The sequence below is a fragment of the Solea senegalensis genome, linkage group LG14 (genome assembly GCF_019176455.1).
Source record: "Solea senegalensis isolate Sse05_10M linkage group LG14, IFAPA_SoseM_1, whole genome shotgun sequence".
NCBI classification, from domain to species: Eukaryota; Metazoa; Chordata; class Actinopteri; order Pleuronectiformes; family Soleidae; genus Solea; species Solea senegalensis.
Window position 1 is genome coordinate 15,027,328 of NC_058034.1, and position 24,359 is coordinate 15,051,686.

A 24,359-nucleotide genomic window follows, 5' to 3' on the forward strand; every position below is an offset into this window, starting at 1 on the left:
CCATTATTCCAGTGGCGAAGTAAAGGAAGCACAATGATAGTTATTTGAAGAAGCATGCAGGGACGCACCACTTCCTTACTCTTCAGAGATTTACTGTCATCATTCAGGTGATTCTTCAGAATGAGGCAAGCTTCACGCATTTTTGAGCTCAGCTCAAACCTGTGACAAAAAACACAAATGTACGGAGTTTTACCTTAAAACTAGTCACTGCCTTAAGTTCGTGAATAATATTTGTCTGTCTTAAGAAAAGGTAATGACTCTTTGCCACTCAAGTCATAAATAATGGCCTACTTCTCTTTCACAGCATCAGGTGAATAACTTGCAGTTCTCAGAGTTTCCTCATCAGTGTCACTCTCATCTAGGTTGACATTTCTCTCCTCCTCAGATGTTTCTTCCTCAAGAGCTGCCTCATCCTCCTCTGTGCTATCCAAGCACTCGCCTTCTCCACTTTCTTCAGAGGAACTCCCATCTTCTTCTTCTTCCTCCTCCTCCTCCTCCTCCTCTTCCTCTTCCTCTTCCTCACTGGAAGTTGACTCATACCTGGAAGGTGTAACAAACATCATACAAGAATTCTTGCATGTGTACTTAACCATCTTCTTTTTCCAAAAACAACTAAGCTATTGTTTCTTGCTTGTCAAATCTGTGACCTGGACAGAGTTACATTCTGAACCTCTAGACTTTCTGTCGCTGTGGTAAAAAAAATCAAAATGTAGGTTTCATATTACCCACCCTCCATTTAAAATACCAACAAACTGAAGACTCTTCTTGCCAGTGGTGCGATTCTCGCCCGGGTTACTCCCATCCTTCCTCTTCATGATTGATTTCAGCATACCTATTGCCATGAAGGAAGCACAATAGTCAAACAATAGGAGCACATGCCTCACACAAAGGAATGTAAACAGTAAGTAATTACTGTAGTTCCAAACCTGTCTTGGAGTTGCTGGGTGCAGTCTTATGTCCTTGGTCTTCTTCTTGCTTATTGGCTGTGCTGACCACCTCTACTTCAGGAGAAACCTTGTATTCTGCAATCGTCAACTGTCTCTTTTTTGGCACTACAACTTTCTGCTCTTCGGTCTTTTCTCCAAACAAGTTCTCCCATTGACACCCAGTGCTGACCAGTGCTACAGGAGCTGGTTCTGCTGGTTTCTGTAAAGCCTCTGTCTGGGTCCCTTCTTCGATCTGATCTACCATCAAATTCTCCCCTACACATGCATCAGTCATCGTTTGCTGGCATAAAACTCCAACATGCTTTAACACAGAGGCCAGAGTTTCTACCTGGGCATCTGCTGTCTCTGGTTTTGCAAGAACCCCTCTCTCAAACTTAACTTTGCAGGTTTTCTCTTCTATCTGGGCTCTCAGCGTCCCAAGATCTTTATCAACTACACTTAGCTGATCCTCTAGAGTCACAATCATCTCCTGCTGGAATTTAATGGTGTCTTGTAAGGTGTCAATCTCCCGTTGTGCCTCACTGGTCAGTCCAAGTAGTGACTCCATGACCCAAACCTCAGCATCTTTTGTCTGCACTGTGACCTGTTCCCCCTTCTCATGAAGCAGAGGGGCCTCTGTTCCTGTGCATTTGTCACAAACATTCACTTTGGTGCCAACAGAAGCATCTTTCACACCCTGGCTGTGGTAGAAAATGACAGAGTCCATTGGTTTGTCATCCCCAGCAGCCACTGATTTCTTTTCAATAACCGAAACTTTCTCTGGAGCCATTACTAAAACTTTTGATGAAGGTTCTGTACGTTTCTCTTCCTTAACCTCAAATTTCTCTGATAGCTTTTTCAGATCACCAGATTTTCCAAGGCCTTTGTGACCTGGAGAGCTTGGTGAACGGCCGAGAATATGGTGGTCACTTTGTGTTTGACGGGTCTCCAGGGTTTGGGTAGATGACTCTGTAGACTGATGCTTCTTCTGGGCCTCCTCCATGGCTAATTTCTTCTCTTGCAGGGCTAACAAGAGCATGTCTTTCTCAGCACGGAGCTTGGCTACCTCTTTCTCCAGTGCAGGAACACCTTTTACCCTCTCTTCCATCTCCTTAAGCTGCTTCAAAGCTGTAGCCATCTGCTCTCTCACTGTCTGCAGCTGGCTGGGAGGGATCGGTGTCATTGAATTGCCAGCAGCTGGTGTGCTGTGTCCAGAAGTCTGAGGACTGGGTTTAGTCCAGTTACTCTGTAGGGGCTGAGTGGATGAGAAGGGTAAGAGCTGTTTGGGAGGCTCTGCGAGCTGGAATCGCCCACCATTCTGATGCTGGTGGGTTTGTTCCTGCTGTAGTCGCCGGCTGGTTTCCAGGAGAGTCCGTTCAACTCTAGGGTTGCGCTGTGGTGGAGGAGGTGGCACTTTGGCTCCAGCAGACAGTGGAGGGACAGTGAGGAGGGTTACAGGAGAGACAGAAAGTCCCTCACAGGGTGCTGAGCCAAGGCGGTTGCGTGGTGGTGGAGGTGGAGGTACTCTCCCATCTTCACTGCCCGGTGAAGCAAGAGACTCTGTGGATGTCCAGCCACTGGTACGCCCACCCACACTTGTACTCCTCTGAGAGAGTTTGACCCCTCTTCCCAAGCGGCGGGAGTTGACAGGTCCCCGACGGAGATTGTGCCCACTCTCTATTTCTTCAACATATTTAAGGAAGTCCAGATCCAGCTGGAAACCATATGGTGTTTGGACAGAGTAGGACACAGGCTGGTCAGCCTCTTCCTGACTGGGGTAGATGAATGGAGAGCGCAACTCTGAAGGGAAAGAAGACAGAAATCTTGGTAACACTCAAACCATTGGCAACTAATAACTAAAACTGATTATTGAACATTGAAGTCTGCAATACCAATAACACATGTTCACATTTAAATGGCTTTTTGTTCATTTGCTTGTTTGTTACATGTATGTTTCCTAAATTATTGTCATCTTCTCCACTAATTGCTCAAATAGGTACATGTAAAAAGTTGGGGTACAAATTAAAAATACAGAAAGAGAGAAATCTTCTCATGGTTTCCTACCAGGCAGCTTTGGGTTAACTTGCACCGACTGAGTCATTTTTCAGCACTGGATCTTCTTAGCACGCACAGCTTTGAATCAGCACCTGGCTGAAGAAAACACAGTGACAGGAATACATTGTTATGACATGGTTCTCAAAGAACTAGAAACTCCCACATATTTACGTATTTCTGATTTGAATGAGCTGTAAGGGAGAGTCCGTACACTGTACTGATTCCTGCTTGGAGTAGCCATTAGCAGTGAATGGGCATGACAGCTTTTACAGACATCTCTGGAATGAAGACATATGTTTAAACCGATGGCTGATGCTGGGGCGGTTGCTGAGGAATGCAGGCTCATTCCCTCAATGGATTTGATGCATCTGTATGATACGTCTGGTTTGAGCATCGAAAGAATCGCATAGCACTTGATTGAAATCTAATAGGAATATTGGAAAAAATCTCTTTTGATATTTATACATATTTTGATATGTACAGTATGCAGGCTTTTAGGTGATTGATTAATATGATATGATTAAATCACCAAAAATTTTGATGTCATGGGGACACCACACAGTAACTTTGCAGGAGGTCTACCATTTGTGAGTGTCAAGAAGTGCCAGTGTGGGTTTGGATTCTCTGTCATTAATTTTTTGGTGAAGTATGAACATCATGTGCTCCACATCAGCATATTTTGTTAATAGGAGACAGATTTACACAACCTCGAAAGTGGCTCCACCTCTCATTGCATCTTAACAGGCGTTGTTAACTTGCTACAAAAGGCAGAGAGGGCTAAAGAAGTGTGTGTGCTTTCTTGTGGCTTGTTAGCACTTGTGACAACCCATGACTCAATTCAAAAGAAGGTGAATTGCCTTCTTTCAGAGATAAAGAGGTTTTGTTAAAAGGATCATGTGTTTGCTTTTCCTCCTCAGAGGTGTTGATGGATGTTGAGTGAAACATAATTAATTCCTAAGAATGAGTGTGTGTGAGTGTGCATTCAAGAGTGTGTGTGTACACTAAATGCAAAAATAACAGTCATAGGAAATATCCAAGAAAAACATTCAAAAACAAAGAGCTGGTCATTAACCTACACTTCAAGACTGCTGCTTCATTAACAACATTACACCATCCAGAGTGAAAAACCAGAGGATTCTCTCCACCACAAGACCTGACATCAGTACTGCTTCACTGGGAAATCAATTATTTCCTCCAAGTATAGTGTCCATTTACTCAGTCCTATGACAAATACAGGACAATAAAACCTGGGTGGCAGAAAAACTCAATGCAAAAATAAATTCTGCTCTTCAAAAGCAAAAATGACATTTACTGATTCGACAGAAACAAATACAATCTGAATGAAATGTTCCAGAATTAATTAAAATTTTTTATTTTGCAGCTATCAATGCTACAGCAGGAAAAAAAACAACCAGTTAGTAAGTGTCCCTGACATGAGATGAAAACCTTTGCATAAATAGTAACCAATTACTGAGAAAAATAAATGCATCCTCTTGAATAAGAGGCATTTAAATTGCATTATGTCCCCATATGATCTCCATGACAACACGTGTGCTCTCGCATCAAGAATGTCAAAAGAAAACATCTGTTGTGCTGAAGTATGAATGATTTTCTTTTTTAACCACAGAGTCATAGAGACCATGATTTCAACAAAATGAAAAGCACTGCATGAACCACGAAACATTTGGTTAGAGTATTGCAATGAAAATGCAACAACTTGTGCTTTGTTCAGGTTACCTCTCAGCTACTCAGTGAAGGACTCATGCAGATGGACTTCACGCCGGTTCCCTCCTCAGTGCTCCATGTAGCCCTGTAAGAGAGACAGAGGAAGAGATCATTTAAAACACTGCAAACACAACACAAGAACAGCATCGAGGGGGAGACTGAACTAAAATAAAGTGGTTTAACAGATGCAAAAAGCAATGAAGAGAACGGTTTGAATATGAAAATGCTACACATACATCATTTTACATGTTCCTCGCAGTTACTGGATCTCAACCAGCATCACCAAATCGAGTGTCCTCTCAATGTGAAGACATCAGTGTTAAGTGTGACATGAAGTGTGAACCTCTACCTGCACTGCGACAGACTTCACAATCACAGGTATGTGAGTTTACAAAGAAAATTATAGAGATTTTTGTCTTTGTGGGTTGTTAAAAAGCCTGTGTGTGTGCGTGTCTGTGTGTGTATGGCGCTTCTTCTTCTTTGTGTGTTACACAAAAACGCTCCACTTAGTCTTTGAAACATGAAAATATACAGTCGCAGATAAAGTAACCTGTACCCAACTCCTCCACACACACATGCACTTTAAACTCTAGATACTTGCAATGATTCATTCTGTGCCTAACTCTCACACAGATTTTCAGCAGCCTCAGGCACATTCCTTCAGTGACACATGCTGCTGCAACACGCTGGTCGCCCTTATGACTGACTCACTACTGATAACCTACAGACGCACACACACATTCAGATTATCTGTCATCTCAGTCTCCAGTTGACAGACAGATGATTGTCAAAGACCATAGGCATTCAGCCAGACAGAATTAGCACAAATTATATTATATTATGGGATGGGCTGGACAATTGATTAATTAATTAATTTGCAGTGGGAATAAAAAAAGGAAGAAGTCATCTCCAACTGAAAACAATGTTGCTGCTCTGTTGTTATCAGTTGCTGCTCTGTTGCAGCTCTGTTTCTGCTCAGTGTTTGTGTCAGCGGCTTCCCTCAGGTCAGGCCACAGTAAACGTGGTGCAGCAGCATCTGGACCAATCACACACCAGGCAGTCACACATGGGCACAACAATCGTTAAGGATGTGAACTGACTAGAGTGGTTTACATTGGTCGAAATCAGAGAGGAGCAGTTTGAGTTTTAATTTTAGTATGAAAACAAGCAAACCAAGAGCTCATAACCACACACACAGGTCGCCGGTTGTGTGTTTATGGGGCACTTCGGGAAACATGCAGTTCTTGAGATGTTGAAGTTAAAATATTTTTTACCCCAAGGCAAAAGTGTTAGGATGAAAACTTTCATTGCATACACCCCATCTCTTGTTTCTCCTTCACTGTGCCATCAAACAGAGAGACAAAGATGTGCCTTTTTATGCCGGTGTGCCTGGTGACAGCCAGAAGCCATGGGATTGTCCTTCTGTCCCATCCTTGTTTCTCAAGATTGGTTGATTTTCTTCAAATAAGGTAAACATGTTCCTGTGAGAACTGATTAAAATTTGTTGCTGGTCATAGACCAATGTCACTGTGACCCCACTAGCCATATTTACTTTGTTAACATAATATCCAAAGAAAACCTGCTGGAAATCCTTTCAATTTGAGTTTTCAGCAGAACGAGATTTTTCACAGTCACAACATGTTATGAAAAAAACAGAAGAAATTATATTCTAAAAAGCCTGTGTTTCTGGGAAGAGAACTCTTAATGGTCAATATCTGACAATCTAATCACCAACTGTTTTGCTAATCAGTTTCGGCCCTTTTTTATTATTGGAAAAGTTCTGTTCTGTTCTGCTTTCTTTGTTTCTCAATGTCGGTTAACAATAAACAGCATCTTTTACGTTTTACGAAGCAAACAAAAAATAAAAAAACCCTTATCTAGTTCTCCAGTGTTGATACAGCCACCTGGGTATCAACAGACAGAACCGCAGTAACAGAGTCAGCTTTTTTCCCCCCACTACTAATTTTTCTGTCTTTTATGAAACAGAATTTTGGCACCAGACAGTACTACACAACAACACTGGAAACAGAGGGCACTGCCTCACAGCAAAGCCTCCTGTTCTTCCAAGTTCATGGTATGGGAAGTATGCCGACTGTTCTCAGTGATGGATTTCTGGTTTATCCGCTCTATCTACAGCATTATTTCATTAAGATGGCATCATAAATTCACTTTGTCTGTGGTCAGCAGCAGTGTTAAAGAAAACAATACAAATGCAAAAGACACACTGTATAAAAAAGAGAAAATGTAATCATACTCAGTTAACTGGTAAACCAACAGTAACTGACAGCACATCGACCCCCCCAACACACACACACCCTGCTCTGCTCTTCTTCTCCTGCCAACACTATCCTCTTTCATTCCTCTTTCTTCAACTCTTCACTTCTCTTTCCTTTTGTCTTCATCAGCTCCCCTCCACATTTCCTCCCCGCCCCTCCCCTCTCCTCACATGACTCTCATCTCTCACTCTCTCCACACACACACACACACACACAGGTTTGCACATCCATTTTGCCAAAGACACTATATTGACTTCCATTAATTTGGACAGCCTAAACTAAGTGTTATTCCTAACCTTAAACATAACCACTTAAGGCCTAACCCTAACCTTTAAATAACCACAATTCATATATTAGCCCTAAACTTAAATAGTGCCACAGACATAAGGTTGGGCCTCATTAGGACTCCATGAGGACTAGTGGTGCTGACAAGGTCAGTGTTTAAGCCAGAAAAGTTTCTAAAGAAATAACATATACAAACACACACACACACACACACACAGAGATCCTCTCAAAAGCTGCCGTTTTTCTCTCTGATTTGATGACAGGCAGCAAATTACAGACTGAAGTGAGACGCTGCATTCCTTCTCTCTACACCCCAAGTCCCGACCAGCTGAATGTCTCACTCACTCATACAAACACACATTCACAAACTGAGTGTTTCATAATAGGGGCTTTTGCAGCAGAGGTCCTTTTCTATAGAAATGTTGGGGAAAATACCCTTTTTTGTGCATGTGTCCACACTGCACAGGAACGATCATAGTTCTTTGAACTTGGTCCCTAAACGTTGGAAAGTGGGAGGCTTCTCGGAGCAGTTATCAACAACCTGATGGCAGATTAAATCATAACAGTGTCATAAAAAAAGTCTTTATGTACTTTTAATCAGCAGCTTGTTTAATTTAGCCTACTTGATTCTGAATGTTAAGCACTTTGTAACATTGGTAAGAAAAGGACTATATAAAAGTTTATTTTTTATAAAAGTTAAGTTAAAGTTTATCATTACATTATTATTCAATTATGTATTTTCATGGCATGTGTTTTAAAAACAACATATAACCAATGACTTTGCGTTTATACTTCTCTTCACATACATTTCATTTAACATTAGAAATAAATTCCACTGTGGTTGAGATGTCTCTGAAGAATTAAACATTGGTAAAATGACCGCACTACAATATTCACTTAAATACAGTGAATTATAGGAGTAGCTGTCTTCCCTATTTTTGTTTTGTATTAATAATGGTAATAGTTCAGAGGTAATTGTGACTTCATGAAGAAACACTAATTAATTGACCCTTTTGGACACACTGATTTAAGCGTGGAAGTGAACTGTGATGTGTCTTTATAACACAACAGTCCTGGTGGTAATGGAACCATGGGTGTGGCTAATCAGGACTTTTGACGCACACACAAGTCTTGTGTTTCCTGCCCTGATGTATCGTCACTGTGTTCCCTGTTCTGAGAAATGAACAAAGCTTTACTGGAAAGGAATCGAATGCAAAAAATTATGTAAATTAGACTAAAGATGAAGTAAAGATGATAGTGGAAAGTAGAGAAAACTGAACGCAGGGAATCCAATCTTTGGCGCATCTGAGATTACTTTATACACAATATTTAGTCTGGTTTCCAGCCTGAACACTGGTTTGGTACTTGCTATAGTATACAGTAAGTACATTATATTGTTTATATGTGTTTTCTTTGTCGTCTAAGATTTAGTGAGCTTGACCAAGACCTGTGGAGTTAGAACTAATGAGGAATGGAATTTCAGTGACCAAAAGTATTTCCCTAAAGATATCAGATGAACAATGAACAGAATAACTGGTCATTGATTCAGTTTTTCTTCCCTTCAGTAGGAACATTTGACGAGTACGCTGGAATCACAGAGCGGAGTCAATGATGTGATATTAGAAAAGACTAGGACAAGGAGTTGTCCCGCTCCATGGAGCCTTGTTTTGAAACCGTGAGCTCATTCCCAACACCACTCTTTTCATAAGAAGGCAAACAAACCAGAGAAGGAGAAACGGGAAGTGTGAAAGTCGACATCCTCTCACACTGTCAACAACTTTCTGACCACTTTACATAAGAAAAAAGCCCATTCAGAAAACTGGACACACAGAAACAGAAACAAACCCAGACCTCCTACATTCATTCACGGCATGTCCACATACACACACAACCTTCCCTGTTTTCAGCCTCAGTTAAACTGTTACCAATATTTTTCTTCAACTGTTCAAATCTTATTGGGCAAATCAGTGAATGTAATCATGAAATAGTACTATTATTATACTAATATTTTTGATTCAGCGTGATAGACATTTTTGAATAAAACAACAAACATACAAAACCCAAGATAAAGACACTATAAAACTATAAAACCAAATTGGCTGATATTATCTTTTAGTGTACAGAATAAATAATGAAATGAAAAAAATATATATTTTGGTCCTAACCTCATTGGAGACAAAGAAAATGTTTCTTTCATGTCTGAGAACATTTTGGTCTAATCGACGCAAAATTCAAGTGTACACATGCACAGACACAGGAGGGCCTCGCTGCTACTGGGATAAATCTGCAGTTTCCTGAGGGGAAGCACACTACTCCCCCAATAAATCCCCCTTATCATCACACACACACATACATGCCCTTTGGGAGACCCCCCCATTGTCTCCCAATAGAAAAGGTGTGGGGGGGGGTCCTGCCAGGAAACCCATCAGGCCATCCTGAAAGCTGCTTCCTGAAGGCAGCATGAAAACACTGGAGGGAAGACAAGCAAAAAACTGAAAGCTGAACAAATAAAACTAGTGACAGACACACACATACAGGCATGTACACACACTTTAGCACAGAGGTCAACATCACATGATGCATCAGGTTCAAGGTTAAGAGGGTTTGTGTGCGATAAAGCTTGCACATTCAGTAACATCAAGATACACATGATCACCCCACACCATCTCCCTCTAATCTCATCATCATATACACAAATTGCCACACCACTACAGCCAACTGCATCCTACTAACTGTGTAGAGCAAAATAAATTACATTTTTGCCTTAATCACAATCAGGTTGACTTCAAACATCACATGTGTCCTGCTTCCCCTCCTTCTTCCTTCCAGATCCTCCAGCGAACACAATCAGGCACATTCAGCCTCCACAATGAGGCATTGTGCCTCTTTGTGGCAACGTTGTTTTCGAAAGAAAGTTTAGTGAGGCCTCGCCTCGCCTCGCCGCCGCGTCATGTCACAAAATGTGACAAAGAAAATTCAACAAACCTACTGGAGAACGTCCAGCACTTGGACAGTTTCAAGATGAGCAGGCAGTGTCTAGTGAAAGGCTCAAAGCTATGATTGGAAAACAAAGAGAAACCACAGAACATGGAGGCTGACATGCAGTGACAACTTTTACAGGAAAACCCTGCTGCTGTCAAATCGCCCCGATCTCAGATATGTAATACAATCGAGGAGTTGTTTGATGACTAAATGCGGTTGGTGAACACACATGATGTGAATAAATCCACTTAAATTCCTCCAATGCATGAAATATGAAAAACACGGTTACTTATCCCCTTGAACACATGATTATAATAATATTATAGTTTATTTGATTACTGAATGGCGACGTGTCCTCAACCCAACCACATCACAGTTTCACAGTTTCTCAACTGACTATTATCTGACGTAACAGGTCGAGTCTTGTGATAGTTCGCTTCTTAATTTGATCACTGGACAAGGAAAATAAGAGCTGCAAATCAGTTTATTATCAGCATTACCGTAGTGGTCAGTAAATCACTACCAGTGCCTTCATAGTCTTAATTTTAGTCTGACCACATAACATGATGATGATGATGATGATGAACAGGTTTGCAAACATGGCAGAAAATTAGCCAAAACATAAACTATTTGTTTTCATGTCGCATAAGTCATAAGTCCTATCCAAAAACGCAACTGGTTGTGACGTCATCCGTGAATCTGATCTTCAGAAAGACACGTTTTGAAGTGCCCAGACCTACGACCTGACAGGCTTCATGTTGATGTTGAAAGTTCAGACGTGTGACCTGCAACGCACTCATATATGCCTTCATTTATCGCCTATTTTCCTCTAAACAGGAACATCATTTTCAAAATTTTAAAGATTTAAAAGACCTTAAACTAACGATTGAGACCATTAACTCCTCAGGAAAATGTTCACTGCAACCAAGAGAGTTCCCCCCTAGTGGCCATTTAACACATCCTCGCTTCCTGATTAGCTTTACCCTGCAAACCAAAACACTGCTTCCACATTTTATATATATATATATCTAGGTTTATGTGTCTATCAGTGGGCTACTGTCTGCATCATGCTTACCCTTAAGCTTCTTGGTGAAGAGACTTGATCAGGTTTCTGAAACAGGACATGGTTTCAGGAACCATGATCATATGGTAGTACCAAATGGAATTCAGATTAAAGCAGGAAACCAGTGGGTTGCTTATATATGTAACTATTTTACAGGGGAATCTGTGATAATGAATAAAAATGTTTTTTAAAATACAAAACTGAACAATGTTTTACTAGTGATTGCAGGCAGCAGCACTTATTATTGTTGCACCTAATTAGTAGTATATATTACCACAAGGTGGCAGCATGGTGGAGTGCAGAAGTCCCTCAGAACATTTCTAAATGTATTACTAAGTTCTGTCCCCATAAAGTTCCCTTACCCTCAATGTGTACTGTTTGTTACCCTGCAAAATAATCCTTCCCTGTTGTTCAGGACAATTCTGTACCAGTGCTTCAATATTTCCGCCACTTCATCTCACCATTAGACAGCATTTCCTAACTAGAAACGGAAGCTACATCCATATTACTACGTTTTCATTTGAGTACAGCATTTCCAGATGAAAACTGCATCCAGACAAGTGTTTCAGCTCCATGTCAGTGCAAATCTGCATCCACAATGACATGTATAAAAAGTGTATCATCTTTTCTGTATTGTTAGTTTCTGTGTTTGCAGAAAGTACTACTACTAACGGTGAAAGGTGAAAAGTCAGAGCAGGGGTTTCTTTTATGAGACTGATGACGACGTGACACTGAAAATGAAATGAAGAACTCACACAGCTCCACAACCAACAAGACTTATCCATCACACAGCATGACAGTACATGGAAAAATACAAGTTGTAGCTACACAGGTTCAACAAAAAGGCCACGATTCGTACAGCTGTCTTGATTTTCTGTTTATTTTCTTCTCCTTCGCCGTCGACATCAATAAATCATAAGACACCGTGAAAACTATGAATACAAACATAAAAGTCCATATAAGTCCATTGAGGCTTATTTTAACAAACCAAAAATTAAATACATATAACAATTAATATGAGTATAATTACCGTGTGCGCCTCTTGAACACAGTGCAGAAACTTACGAAATCTTAACCTCATGTCTCCATGACAGTGTTCCCGCTTCTGACCCACAATCCCTCAGTTTAACCTCAAACTGACCCCAGTCATGTGAGCATGCACTTCAAAATAAAATGACCTTATTTCAAGGTATTTGAGTGACATTATAATTATTATACAGACATAATTTAATTCACTTATGCATAAATGTACAGCCCCTTTTGTCTCCTATTTATTAATGTGAACACTTAAAGAACTCCAGTTTATAACAATGAAATCTGTCTCAAAGACAGTTACACTCCCATCAAATTACTGTGATTTATGAAAACCTTCAACCTTAAATAAATCTAGTAATTTATCAAACCCTACACAAAGTTTAAAGCTCCCTACACAAGTATGTGTTAAAGAACTATGAAACTACCTTTAGTTACTTTCCACTATCACGACCAACTTATGAATAGGACGCTCAATAATAGACGAATTAGTGAGCCTTTGACCTTCCTTCCCTAATTTCTTGTTTCCTATCTGTATGGTCGCTTTCCGCACCAAACCATCATCATCTGTACAAACATCCAGCACTTTTCCCAATCTCCAGTCATTGCGGGGAGTCCCTTCTTCTTTGAGAATAACAACATCTCCGATCTTAACATTCCGTTGTGGAGAGTGCCACCGTTGCCGAAGAATGATGTTTGCCAGATATTCCTTCCTCCATCTACTCCAGAATTGCTCTGTCAAATATTGAACTCTGCGCCACCTTTTCTTGGTGTACAAATCTTCTGCCACAAATTTTCCAGGAGGGGGCAGAGGGACAGAGGTTTTCATGGTAAGTAAATGGTTCGGAGTGAGTGGTTCTTGACCTTTTGGATCACTGATGCTGTCAGTGGTGAGTGGACGGCTGTTTATTATTGACATGGCTTCATAGAAGAATGTTCTCAAGGAAGCATCATCCAACCTCCCAACACTCTTTGAGAGAACCCAGTTCATAACACTCCTTACTGTCCTGATCTGTCGTTCCCAAACACCCCCCATGTGACTAGCATCAGGTACATTCATAATGAAATCACACTGCTTCTCTGCTAGATAAGCAGCCAATCTGTCTTTGTCCACTTCCTTTAAAGCCTTTGAGAGCTCATTCTTAGCCCCTGCAAAATTTGTCCCTTGGTCTGATCTGATCTGTCTCACAGCTCCACGGATAGCTATAAAACAGCGCAAGGCATTAATGAAAGCATCAGTTGTTAGATCTTCAAGCATTTCTATGTGAATGGCTCTCAATGAAAAACATGTGAATATCAGACCATATCTTTTATTTTCCTTTCGACCTTGTTTTGTGTAAAAGGGTCCAAAACAGTCCATCCCACAAAATGAGAATGGAGGCGAGGGGTCGATACGATCCACAGGCAGATCAGCCATCTTTTGTGTTTCTGTTGGTCTGCGAGCTCTTCTGCATGGTACACATTGTTTGATGTGATTTGCCACAACTTTACTGCCACCAACCACCCAGAAGCCATTTGCTCTCACTTCATTAAGTGTTTGACCTCTGCCCTGATGCTGAGTTTTCTCATGGCAGTAATCCAGGATCAGTCGTGTGATTACACCATCTTTTGGTAGGATAGCAGGATGTTTTAGGTCTAGAGGTAAGGATGCTGCTTTTATTCTCCCTCCCACCCTAAGGACACCCTCTTGCAGTATCGGATCAAGCTGGAACAAATTATTGTTTTTTGACAGTTTTCCTTGCTTAAGCTTCTGTATTTCCTCTTTGAAGGCTTCTTTCTGAGCTAGTTTCACAAGCACCAAACCAGCCTCTCTCCTGTCCTCAACCATTATGCGCTCTGATGATTTGTTCTTTTTTGCTAACTGAAGAATCCGAGCCACTACGTTCAAAGCAGTAAACCACTTAGAAAATCGTGTGAATCTCTCCAGAAAGTTATCATCCTTGAGTACATTGATTTGCAATGCTTGAACTGTTTTTACCTCAGGATCTCCCACCATGAGCTCTGTTGTTGTTTTTGGGGTGGTAATCTGTCTCTCCCAGAGAAACTTTGGTCCAGAAAACCAGTTTGAATTGATCAGGTCTGCCACCTTGAGGCCTCTGGAGGCATGATCAGCCGGATTTTGATCAGTGTCAATGTGATACCACTGCGCTGGGTCAGTTGTTTCTCTGATTCTCTGGACTCTATTTGCGACAAAAACGTGAAACCTCCGGGATTCATTAGCAATGTAGCCTAAAACTACCTTTGAGTCTGTCCAAAAGAACTCCTGATCCACCTTGAGCTCCAGCTCCTCCCTTAACATGCTGCTGATTGCTGAGGACACGACTGCAGCTGTTAACTCAAGCCTTGGTATGGTTACTATCTTTGAGGGAGCAACTCTTGCCTTGCCTATGACTAAGGAACAATGAACTTTATCCTCACTGACTACTCGGATGTATGAACACTGCCCATACCCATAGCTACTTGCATCTGAGAAATGATGCAACTCAATTCTTTGAGCCTTCCCTAAGGTTTCAGGAGCAAAGCATCGAGGGATCTGGAGTTTTTGCAGATTCTCTAAATCTTTCAGCCAATTCTCCCACTGTGGCTGCAACTCTCTGGGCAGTGGTTCATCCCATGCTATGCCCTTTTGACACATCTCTTGAAGCACTTTCTTTCCCAAAAGAAGAAAGGGAGCTAGAAAGCCAAGTGGGTCAAACACGGAGGCTACGGTTGAAAGAATTCCTCTCCGTGTTGCTCGTTTCTCATCAAGGGTCACACTAAAGGAGAAGGTGTCATTGCTCACATTCCACTTTACTCCCAACACAGTCTGGATAGGGAGATCCTCTTGACTGAAGTTTACGTCATGAACTCCACTAGCTCGTTCACTGTCGGGTACTGACTCTAAAACTTCCCTATTATTGGAAACAAACTTGTGCAGATGCAAGTTTCCTTTTGCACACACAGTTTGTATCTCTTTCACTAATTTGATGGCGGTGTCTGCTGATTCCACACTGATGAGGCCATCATCAACATAGAAATTCCTTTTAATGAAGTTGGCCGCAGATGGATACTCTTCTTCATTTTTGCTTGCCAAGTACCTCATACCAAAGTTGGCACACCCTGGGGAGGACGCTGCTCCAAAGAGGTGAACCTTCATGCGGTATTCTTTTGGCTCTGACTCTGTATCACCTTTTTCCCACCAAAGAAACCTCAAATAGTTTCTGTCTTCCCTGCTCACGTGAAATCTGTGGAACATTTTTTCCACATCACAAATTATGGCTATTGGATGTTTGCGGAATCTGCAGAGCACCCCTGTCAGGCCATTTGTGAGATCAGGTCCGGTTAGCAGGTGATCATTCAGAGCTGTGCCTTCATACTTGGCTGAACAGTCAAATACAACTCTGATCTTTTCGGGTTTTCTTGGGTGATAAACCCCATGGTGTGGAATGTACCATACATTTCCAACATCTGGTGACTCTTTAGCTCTTTCTGCTTCACCTCCCTCGATGACTCCTGCCATAAACTGAACATAGTCCGCTTTGAATTTGGGATTTCTCTCAAACTTTCTTTTTAGGTGCCTCAGTCGAATCAGGGCTAGTTGTTTGTTTCCAGGCAAAAGTGGACGTGTTTTAAATGGAAGTGGCATTTCCAAGTGACCCTCTGTATTCTGCTGTATTCTTTCATTCAAAAATTGTGTGAACTGGATGTCATGCTGTGATACTGTCTTTTCTCCAGGATTTGTGTCTTTGAAGTCGGATTCCAGGACGCTAATGACAGCAGCTGGTGTTAATGCTGGGAGTTCTTTGACTGCTACGCGATGACACAGCCCTGTCACTACTGTTGACCTTGCCATATTTAGTGAGCTGCCAACAATGCTCCATCCCAAGTCAGTTTTAACTGCATATGGCTCCTCATCACCTCCAGTAATGACATGTCGTGGTGCTAGTGCTCTACAGCAGTCATATCCTATCAGGAGTCCAACTTCACAATCTAGCAACTCTGGCATTTCCTGTGCTATGGCATTCAGGTGTTTCCATCTCTTAGCTGTTGCAGGAGTCGGGATATGTGAGCGCTCAAGTGGGATGAAGTCTCTGGTGTATGCAGGTGGCAAGTTGATAAAGCTTCTTGAGGTAAACCCTCTAACTCTAAGCCCACTAACCTTCTCACTCTGAACAATGGAATCTTTTCCCATTATAGTGGTAAGCTTCAACTTGACTGGCTCTAAATCTACACCCATCTTCTCACATACCTCCTTGTCTACAAAAGTGCTGCTACTCTGGGTATCTAAGAGAGCATATGCTAATTTCTCTGTTTCAGGGGACGTGACTGATGATATCCATACTGGCACTATCATTGACGTGCTCCCACCATCACCTTTGTCTACACAGCACGAAAGTGAAGATGAATTTTCTTCTGCCTGGACAGTATGAGCGGTTGTGTCTGGGGTAGTGCTGCGATACTCATGCAGCGGTGTTGGATGGTGTTTTTTACATATATTACAGGTTGCCTTGTTCCTGCAGTCTCTTGAATTGTGTCCTATTTTAAGACAGCCAAAACACAAGTTTTTGTGAAGTATGAAACTTTTCTTTTCTTCTGCTGACTTATTAGTGAATGTCTGACACTTATGAATGGAGTGACTTTCGCTGCAGTACATGCATTTAACTGGACTTGCAGAATAAAATGACATGTTCGTCCTCTTGGATTGATTGGCATCTTTAAGGCTGTTCTCTACAATGCCTTGTGTTCTCATTACTGTTTTAAATTTATCTGGCTCCTTTGTGTTTGTGACGAACACACTTGCCTTTGGACGCTTCATATCTCTGGATGGCCTTTCCTCCGATGACTTCAAGGCGTGAAAGGATGTTACAGGATTGCATGCTACATCTGCCTCTTGAGCCAAAAACTTGGCAAACGCCTTAAAACTGGGGTATTCATGTGTTCCCTGCAACTGTTTTGTAACATGACGGTTCCAGCGTGATGTCACCCAATCAGGGAGTTTTTGGAGCATCTTCTGATTTTCTTCGCAGTCATTTAACACCTGAAGACCTTTAATGTGTGGCATAGCATTGCTGCAGGTAGTCAGAAAATCACTGTATTGTCTGAGTTTAATAGAATCTCGTGAATTGATCTTTGGCCAATTGTTCAGCTTTTCTCTATATGCACGCTGAATTACAAAAGGATGGCCATATCGTGAATTCAGTGCCTCCCATGCTTGATTGTAAGCTTCTTCATCCTTCCTGTAGAAGCTTCCTTCCAGAACTGATTGTGCTTCACCACTGATGTACTTCTGTAGATAAAACAACCTGTCGGCTTGATTCGTGCATCGCCGTTCTATCAATGCTTTGAAACTAGTACTCCACTCTAAGAACTTAAGCGGGTCTCCTGAGAACACCGAAGGCTCTGGTGCTGGGAGTCTAGTGAGAGCCATTGTGTCATGTAAGGCTTGTACTAATGAAACTTCATTGTTAGCAGGGCTCGCTAGTTCATTGTTGGAGATTTGATGTAATTGTTTCTCTTTGGTCTCTTTTTTAATAGACACAGGAGGACAATGGTTAACCTCACTGCATACAGTTCCAGGGGCTTCACCGGAGCCTGCTTCAGAATAAGCCTTCATCTTAGCAGCTATCACTTGAAGATCGCGCTGATTTTCTAGTCTTTTGAGTTCCTGCTTTTGTGTAGCGATTGCCTCCTCCATTTCCATTTCTGCCCTTTTTGCGGCATATTGTGCAACACAGTCTGCTCTTTTTGCTGTGATGCTTTGTTGTTCTGATGAACATCTTGAGTGGTGGCTACCAACAGAAGATTTAGGGTTTGAGGTGCTAAATATCGACTTGGCATACTCTCTGTCAAGTACCATGTGCAACCTTGCATTTTCTGCCATAGCATCAAACTCCTCTAGCCCCACTTCACTCATGCGTACTTTCATTAGCGCCATCACATCTGCAGTTACCGCTGTGCAGGAATCCATTTTTCGTCTGATATCAGTAGAAGGTGCAGACACTAATCGAATATTTCCATATGCGTCTTTCACTTGAGTTTCTAGCTCCTCTACAGCGTCCATCATGTGACACAAGTCTTTGTCAGAACACTCATCTTTGAGTGAGGAGCGGGTATCTTTAATTTGACCTTTCCACTTGTCATACAGTATGACAAATTTACTCTCCCTTTGAGAGGCCTCCTGTTGCTTCAACTCCAGCATTTTTGGGGTTAACCTTCTATCTCTTGAAGATTTACGGGGTTCAACTTTGCTGGTGAAGGTAGGCTCAGATTGTGATACACTTTGAATTTGTATTCTAGCATGAATATCACCTATAAGTGACTCTAATCTCTCTATTTCGATCTCATCTGTTTGTAATGTTAACCGTTCCTTTAACCTTGATAACTCTGCTTGAAGGAACTCAATTGATTCACTAGGACCACCACACTGTGATTTTTCACTAAGCATTGACATTGTAACGAGATAGAAATGTTACCGTGTCTATCACTAAATTACTACAAACATGTATATGTACCAGTGGCAATAGTTACTCTTATAAACCTCTATTGCAATGCACAACAAATTTCAAAGAGTTCAATTCTTTCAACATTTATAAATGTCCATACAGTTGAAGGCTTGACATTGTCAAATCAAATGCTTACTGCAGAGCTGCTCTCGTCTGCCTTAATGCTGTAAACAATGCCAGGTGAAACCAGGTAAGGATATGTGAAGCGCTGTGGCACCTGCTGTTAAACTCTGCCCTCTGTTGGTGGAATTGCGGTACGTCGCGGTTGGCGATGACGTCCTCTCTCTCGTCAGCAAGCCGTAACGAAGTCGCCGTGTTTTGAGGATGACGCTGACGTCCTCTCTCTCGTCAGCAAGCCGTAACGAAATCGCCGTATTTTGCGGATGACGCTGACGTCCTCTCTCTCGTCGGCTCCGTGAACGTTACAACCCCACGTAGCGGCAGCAGTCACTCTTCCCGCTGGCTCGGACACTCGCAGCTCTCGCTTCTCAACTTTTGGCCGCCTCGGCGGTACGTTTTCACTGTAGCTACACAGGTTCAACAAAAAGGCCACGATTCGTACAGCTGTCTTGATTTTCTGTTTATTTTCTTCTCCTTCGCCGTCGACATCAATAAATCATAAGACACCGTGAAAACTATGAATACAAACATAAAAGTCCATATAAGTCCATTGAGGCTTATTTTAACAAACCAAAAATTAAATACATATAACAATTAATATGAGTATAATTACCGTGTGCGCCTCTTGAACACAGTGCAGAAACTTACGAAATCTTAACCTCATGTCTCCATGACAGTGTTCCCGCTTCTGACCCACAATCCCTCAGTTTAACCTCAAACTGACCCCAGTCATGTGAGCATGCACTTCAAAATAAAATGACCTTATTTCAAGGTATTTGAGTGACATTATAATTATTATACAGACATAATTTAATTCACTTATGCATAAATGTACAGCCCCTTTTGTCTCCTATTTATTAATGTGAACACTTAAAGAACTCCAGTTTATAACAATGAAATCTGTCTCAAAGACAGTTACACAAGTAGACCTGAAGCTGCTCGTTCAACCTCCACAAAGCCATGAAATCAGTATCACCGAGTCACATAAACGACAGAAAATGCTGAGATGGTATTTTTGTATGGATTCTCTACAAGGATGAAGAAAGCAAAAACCATCAGTGAACATTTGTTGGGGAAACTGCATCACTGTTGTTCATCCAGTAAACATGGAAAACCACACAACCTGACTTGTGGAAACAATGACGCTGGCATATTTTACAGCCCAAAAAGCTTTAAACTGCACATTTTGCATCCCAGCAGCAGCATCCAGTAAACTGAGACTGAGGAAGTCCCATGTCTGCTGGCTGGCCGTCCCTCCCTCCCTGGAACAAAGAAACGCTCATAAATTAAGTATTCATCCAAGTAGCCAGTTTCCAATTTGATGTCAGGTTGCATTTTTGAACCAAATGCACTTAGTTGACCTGGTTTATTTGCCCAAGATGACAAACCACACCTTAGTAGAATTAGAATAAAGGTTTGTATTTTGTCTCATGAAGCCTTTTTTGCCTCAACCAGAATTTACCATCAACTGAAAAATGACTGCTCATTTCCTTTTTCTTTCGATCACATTTGCTCTTTTCGTTTCCAAGCCAAGCAAATAACAAAAGTGAACACGTTTCAAGCATGTCAACGTTTGTGAAGCTGACCCACTTATCTGCTCTGCAGATTTGTGTCGAAGAGAAGACTGTGACCCATTTGTCAACATCACAACAGTAGCAACTGGAGCCTCCAGATGTTTGATTCACATAACTACAGAGCAAGACCAGATGTCAGCCTCTGCTGTTTTCTGCCAAGTACAATTTTAAAGCGTGTCTGTCTATGTGTTACTTGCGCCAGTGTTAGAAATTATACCAGTTCAGCATCTCTTTGATGAAGAAGCACAGGGTTAATGACAAGGCAGAAGATATGTACACATCTTTGAAACACCTTGAAAATGTCTCCCGAGAACAAACCATCATCACTCAGCTGCTCCTGTGGAAAATCCATGTTTGTGGGCTCTAATTCAGTTTTCTATAATGCCCCAAATTAGTTAGCCCATCATAATTGGGCAGCTTTTTCTTGCTGTGATCTCAGAGCGATGCAGTTCAGTGTCAGGTATTATGGAACTTCACTCACAAGGTTGATGGTCAGGAGAATGTTTTCATAAAGTTTGACTTTTGTCCAGTGTATTGTTGCCTTAATTAAAGCTTGAGATTATTAGCTAAACTGCCAGTTTTGCATCTTCGTTTTTATAGTTCCATGATTTTCGAACGGTGCTTTTACTCTAGTTCTTTGTAAATAAAGCACCCTTTGTACACATAGTAAGTTTTAGGTAATGGCTTTGTAATAGATGACAAATTGATAAAATTAGTACATTATAAAATTCAAATACAATACACTTAACGGTAAATGTCGTTAAGAACTTGATTGAAAGTTTTGTGTTTTTTGGTAGTAGCTTCTAAATTCATATTCATTCTCCGCTATTGTTCTGTTTTGTGAAACGTTTGTAAAGCCTCGGTTCCCCTTAAACATTCAGTTGGCCGCTCTGAACATGAGGCTGTGTTTTGCAGACGCTGTTACCACCGCCTTGGCTACAGATTTATGTTGGAAAACAAATGTTTTGAAGATGAAGGGTTGTGTTTGCAAATGGCACTGTCCATGATGTCTGTGTTAAATGTGTATAAACAGCACTTAGTTACACTCTCAATCAACCATACAACTGATCTGATTGATGAAATAATACATTGAAGCGCAGTCCCAAGATGGAAAAAATAACATATGGTAAAAACATTCATGAATAATGGCTAGGCTAACAACCATTTCAACTGCCAGAAAACTGATGGCAAACTAAAGTGATTTGTAGCGTTGCATGAGATGAGGAAAGAAATTAACATGTTTACTCAGATCTTTAGTGGGAACCACTGATGCCATTAGGAGCCAAAGATGATAAAAAACCTGCGTGGATTGCAAGTCAATTGAGCCAGGAGTGAAAGCCAATTAAAGACATTCCCACTAATCAAAAACCCTTTTTAATCAAAGTTGAAGCTGTTTTCTTTACAGTAGGAAGGAGATATTAGTTGACTGTAATTTTCATGACCAATTATTGCACCAAGATACACTTCACAGAGTGACTGATACACTGTACATAAAATTACAACACAAGAGGAAAAGTTGAAAGAACATGCAAAGTAGAGAAAGAGAAATAAAGAGTCTTTAGCTGCACTGGGAACAGAACATGGCTTCCTCTGTGACTTCATAGGGCAGGGGTGCTTTTCCACAGGCATTTCAGGACTAAACACAACATTTGTTCCATTATGAGCCAGTGAACAGAGGTGATCTCTGTGCTGCCTGCTTTTGGGAAAACAGGCCCCAGTTTTGGAGAAGGAAACAGGAGTTCAAGGCCTCGCACTCACTTCGCCCCTTACAAGTCTTTTCTCAGGCATCAGATTCATAAGCATTTTCAAGACAGCAACACACAAAGTCTCAATACAACCACAAAACTTTCATTGTTTGTTCCAAAAATGAATTGGCACCACAGTGGCATGCAGTAACGGTTTCCAAAAGTAGTTGTGGTTTGGTTCTTTTGGACAAAGAAAAAGAAAAGTTGGGTTAGGCAGAGTAAGAATCTGTTGATTTCAGCACTTGTCTGTCTGCCACTTTACCAGTTTATCACTAAGAAGAAGTTTTAGGGTCTGTGCCTGGTACAGAAATTCACCAGATGCTGCAGCATTTGGTTACTTTGGTGTTTTCTCACCCAGGTGTTGGTGCACAGAGAGTTTGACTACAGTGTCCCTACCAGTATTTCAATTAACATGGACATTGTCCCTCAGTCAGACACTTAACTTCATGCTGCTCCCTACAGCTGTGCTGGCAGAGTATGTCACTTGTAATTTGGTTTGGATCAAATGATAAGGTTGTCCAGTAACTGAAATGCCCATTAATAAATTAAATTAAATTAAATAAATATCGTCACTACTAATAATCTATTTATTAAGTTGCGTCCACTCAGTTTAAAAAGGTCAGTACGTGTAATAAGCAGACCAGAGCATACTATCTTATATCTCATTCAGAGAGATAATTAGTTCATTTTCCATTACATTCAACATCCATGCGCAAGCCCCTTTTCATTTAGCTCATTCCTGTTATTTGTCACTAAAGTAAAGATACATCATAACTGAAAACATTGTGTTTTAGGTGTTGTCTTTTAGCAGGATTACTCAAAAACTCATAATCCGATTTTCCATTACATTTTGTTGACGGGTGGGCTGGGCATAACCCGAGGAAGAACCCACTGAACAATGGTCAATGGGTGGGTACCACCTGGAATCGAGTTACATGAGGTATTGGTTAAAATCTACCCTTTTGAAATGGGACACTCTTTCACGAACGTGACATGTTCAACAAACGGTAATTTCGTTAACAAAGACAAGCTGCTTTTTGCTGATATATTTACTCAAGTGTCCCAAAGACAGTATTAAGGGTGTGTCTGCAGCAAAGTGGAGACACTGTCAGAAAACATCTTCAACGGCTGAAATACTGGTGGATCAGTTTGTGGCATGTACAATAGCCTACAAAGAAGATATGCTGTGGTTCGCATTGTTCCACCACATCCTAACCATTGTCAGCTTTATAGCAGTAACATCAGTTTATTTGTATTCTCTCAAATATCAAATACGTGAATACATAAAATAAATGATAAAACAATTGCAACAAGTGCCGCAATTTACTTGTGTAAAGTGTCATGTGACTAAACGACAATTTCAGTCGCTTTGTCTCAAATCACTACCATTCTTCACACTAAAGAACACTCTTCTTTATTTTAAGTGCAATATCAAACACTTACCAAACAATTAAACCATTGTTGTTTTTTTCCACACTAATTTTGTTGAGGTGCAATGTGACTGTATGACACTACTATGACAGAATTGTGTAATATCAAAAGGACTGATTGAATTTATTTAAAAGGCAAGACGAATGGCCTGATAATAAAAAAATAAGCATGGTAGTATGCTTATTTATCTAGAACTTGTTCTGCCTGCAGTACCATCTTACAATCATCCACAACTACCTTTGTCTTACTTTGACAAGGACAGTTGCCTTGTATTGTGATGTCTGTGTACTTCCTATTGAGCTTGTACAAGTTTTCTTCTACACAAACTGACAAACCCAGACAAATCATGGATTGTTGGCCAGTGTTCATCTCCCTCTGAAAACAACAGTTGCATGTAGAAACACTCTCAAGCATGAGCTAAACCTCCAAAGATCTTCTCCTTTCATTGGCAGCTTGAGAAGCCACTCCAATCAGGAAAAGAGTTCAGTTTCAGTTTCAAAGCCTGAATGCATGCTAATTACGATGAAGGCCCTGTGCTATCAAGTTTCACAGAGGCTTAACACGTAAAATGAATTGATGCCACAGAGAAAGAATTGCTTGAAAATGTAAACAAACCTTGATGTACATTAAGTGTTGAATTAACATGTTTAACATTCTACATTA

The 24,359-nt window shown here is 41.0% G+C and overlaps 1 protein-coding gene across 1 annotated transcript in view; it reads right to left on the reverse strand.

The window, feature by feature from the left end:
• Positions 1-24,359, reverse strand: part of kank3 (KN motif and ankyrin repeat domains 3) — a 36,286-nt gene that overhangs the window by 7,017 nt on the left and 4,910 nt on the right. Inside the window, exons 2-7 of the mRNA XM_044043987.1 lie at positions 4,719-4,791; positions 2,991-3,077; positions 927-2,726; positions 730-832; positions 292-540; positions 69-159 (exon numbers count right to left, since the gene is read on the reverse strand). Of these exons, the coding sequence (XP_043899922.1) occupies positions 69-159; positions 292-540; positions 730-832; positions 927-2,726; positions 2,991-3,027 (2,280 nt within the window). The 5' untranslated portion in view covers positions 3,028-3,077; positions 4,719-4,791. The remainder of the gene's footprint in view (positions 1-68; positions 160-291; positions 541-729; positions 833-926; positions 2,727-2,990; positions 3,078-4,718; positions 4,792-24,359) is intronic.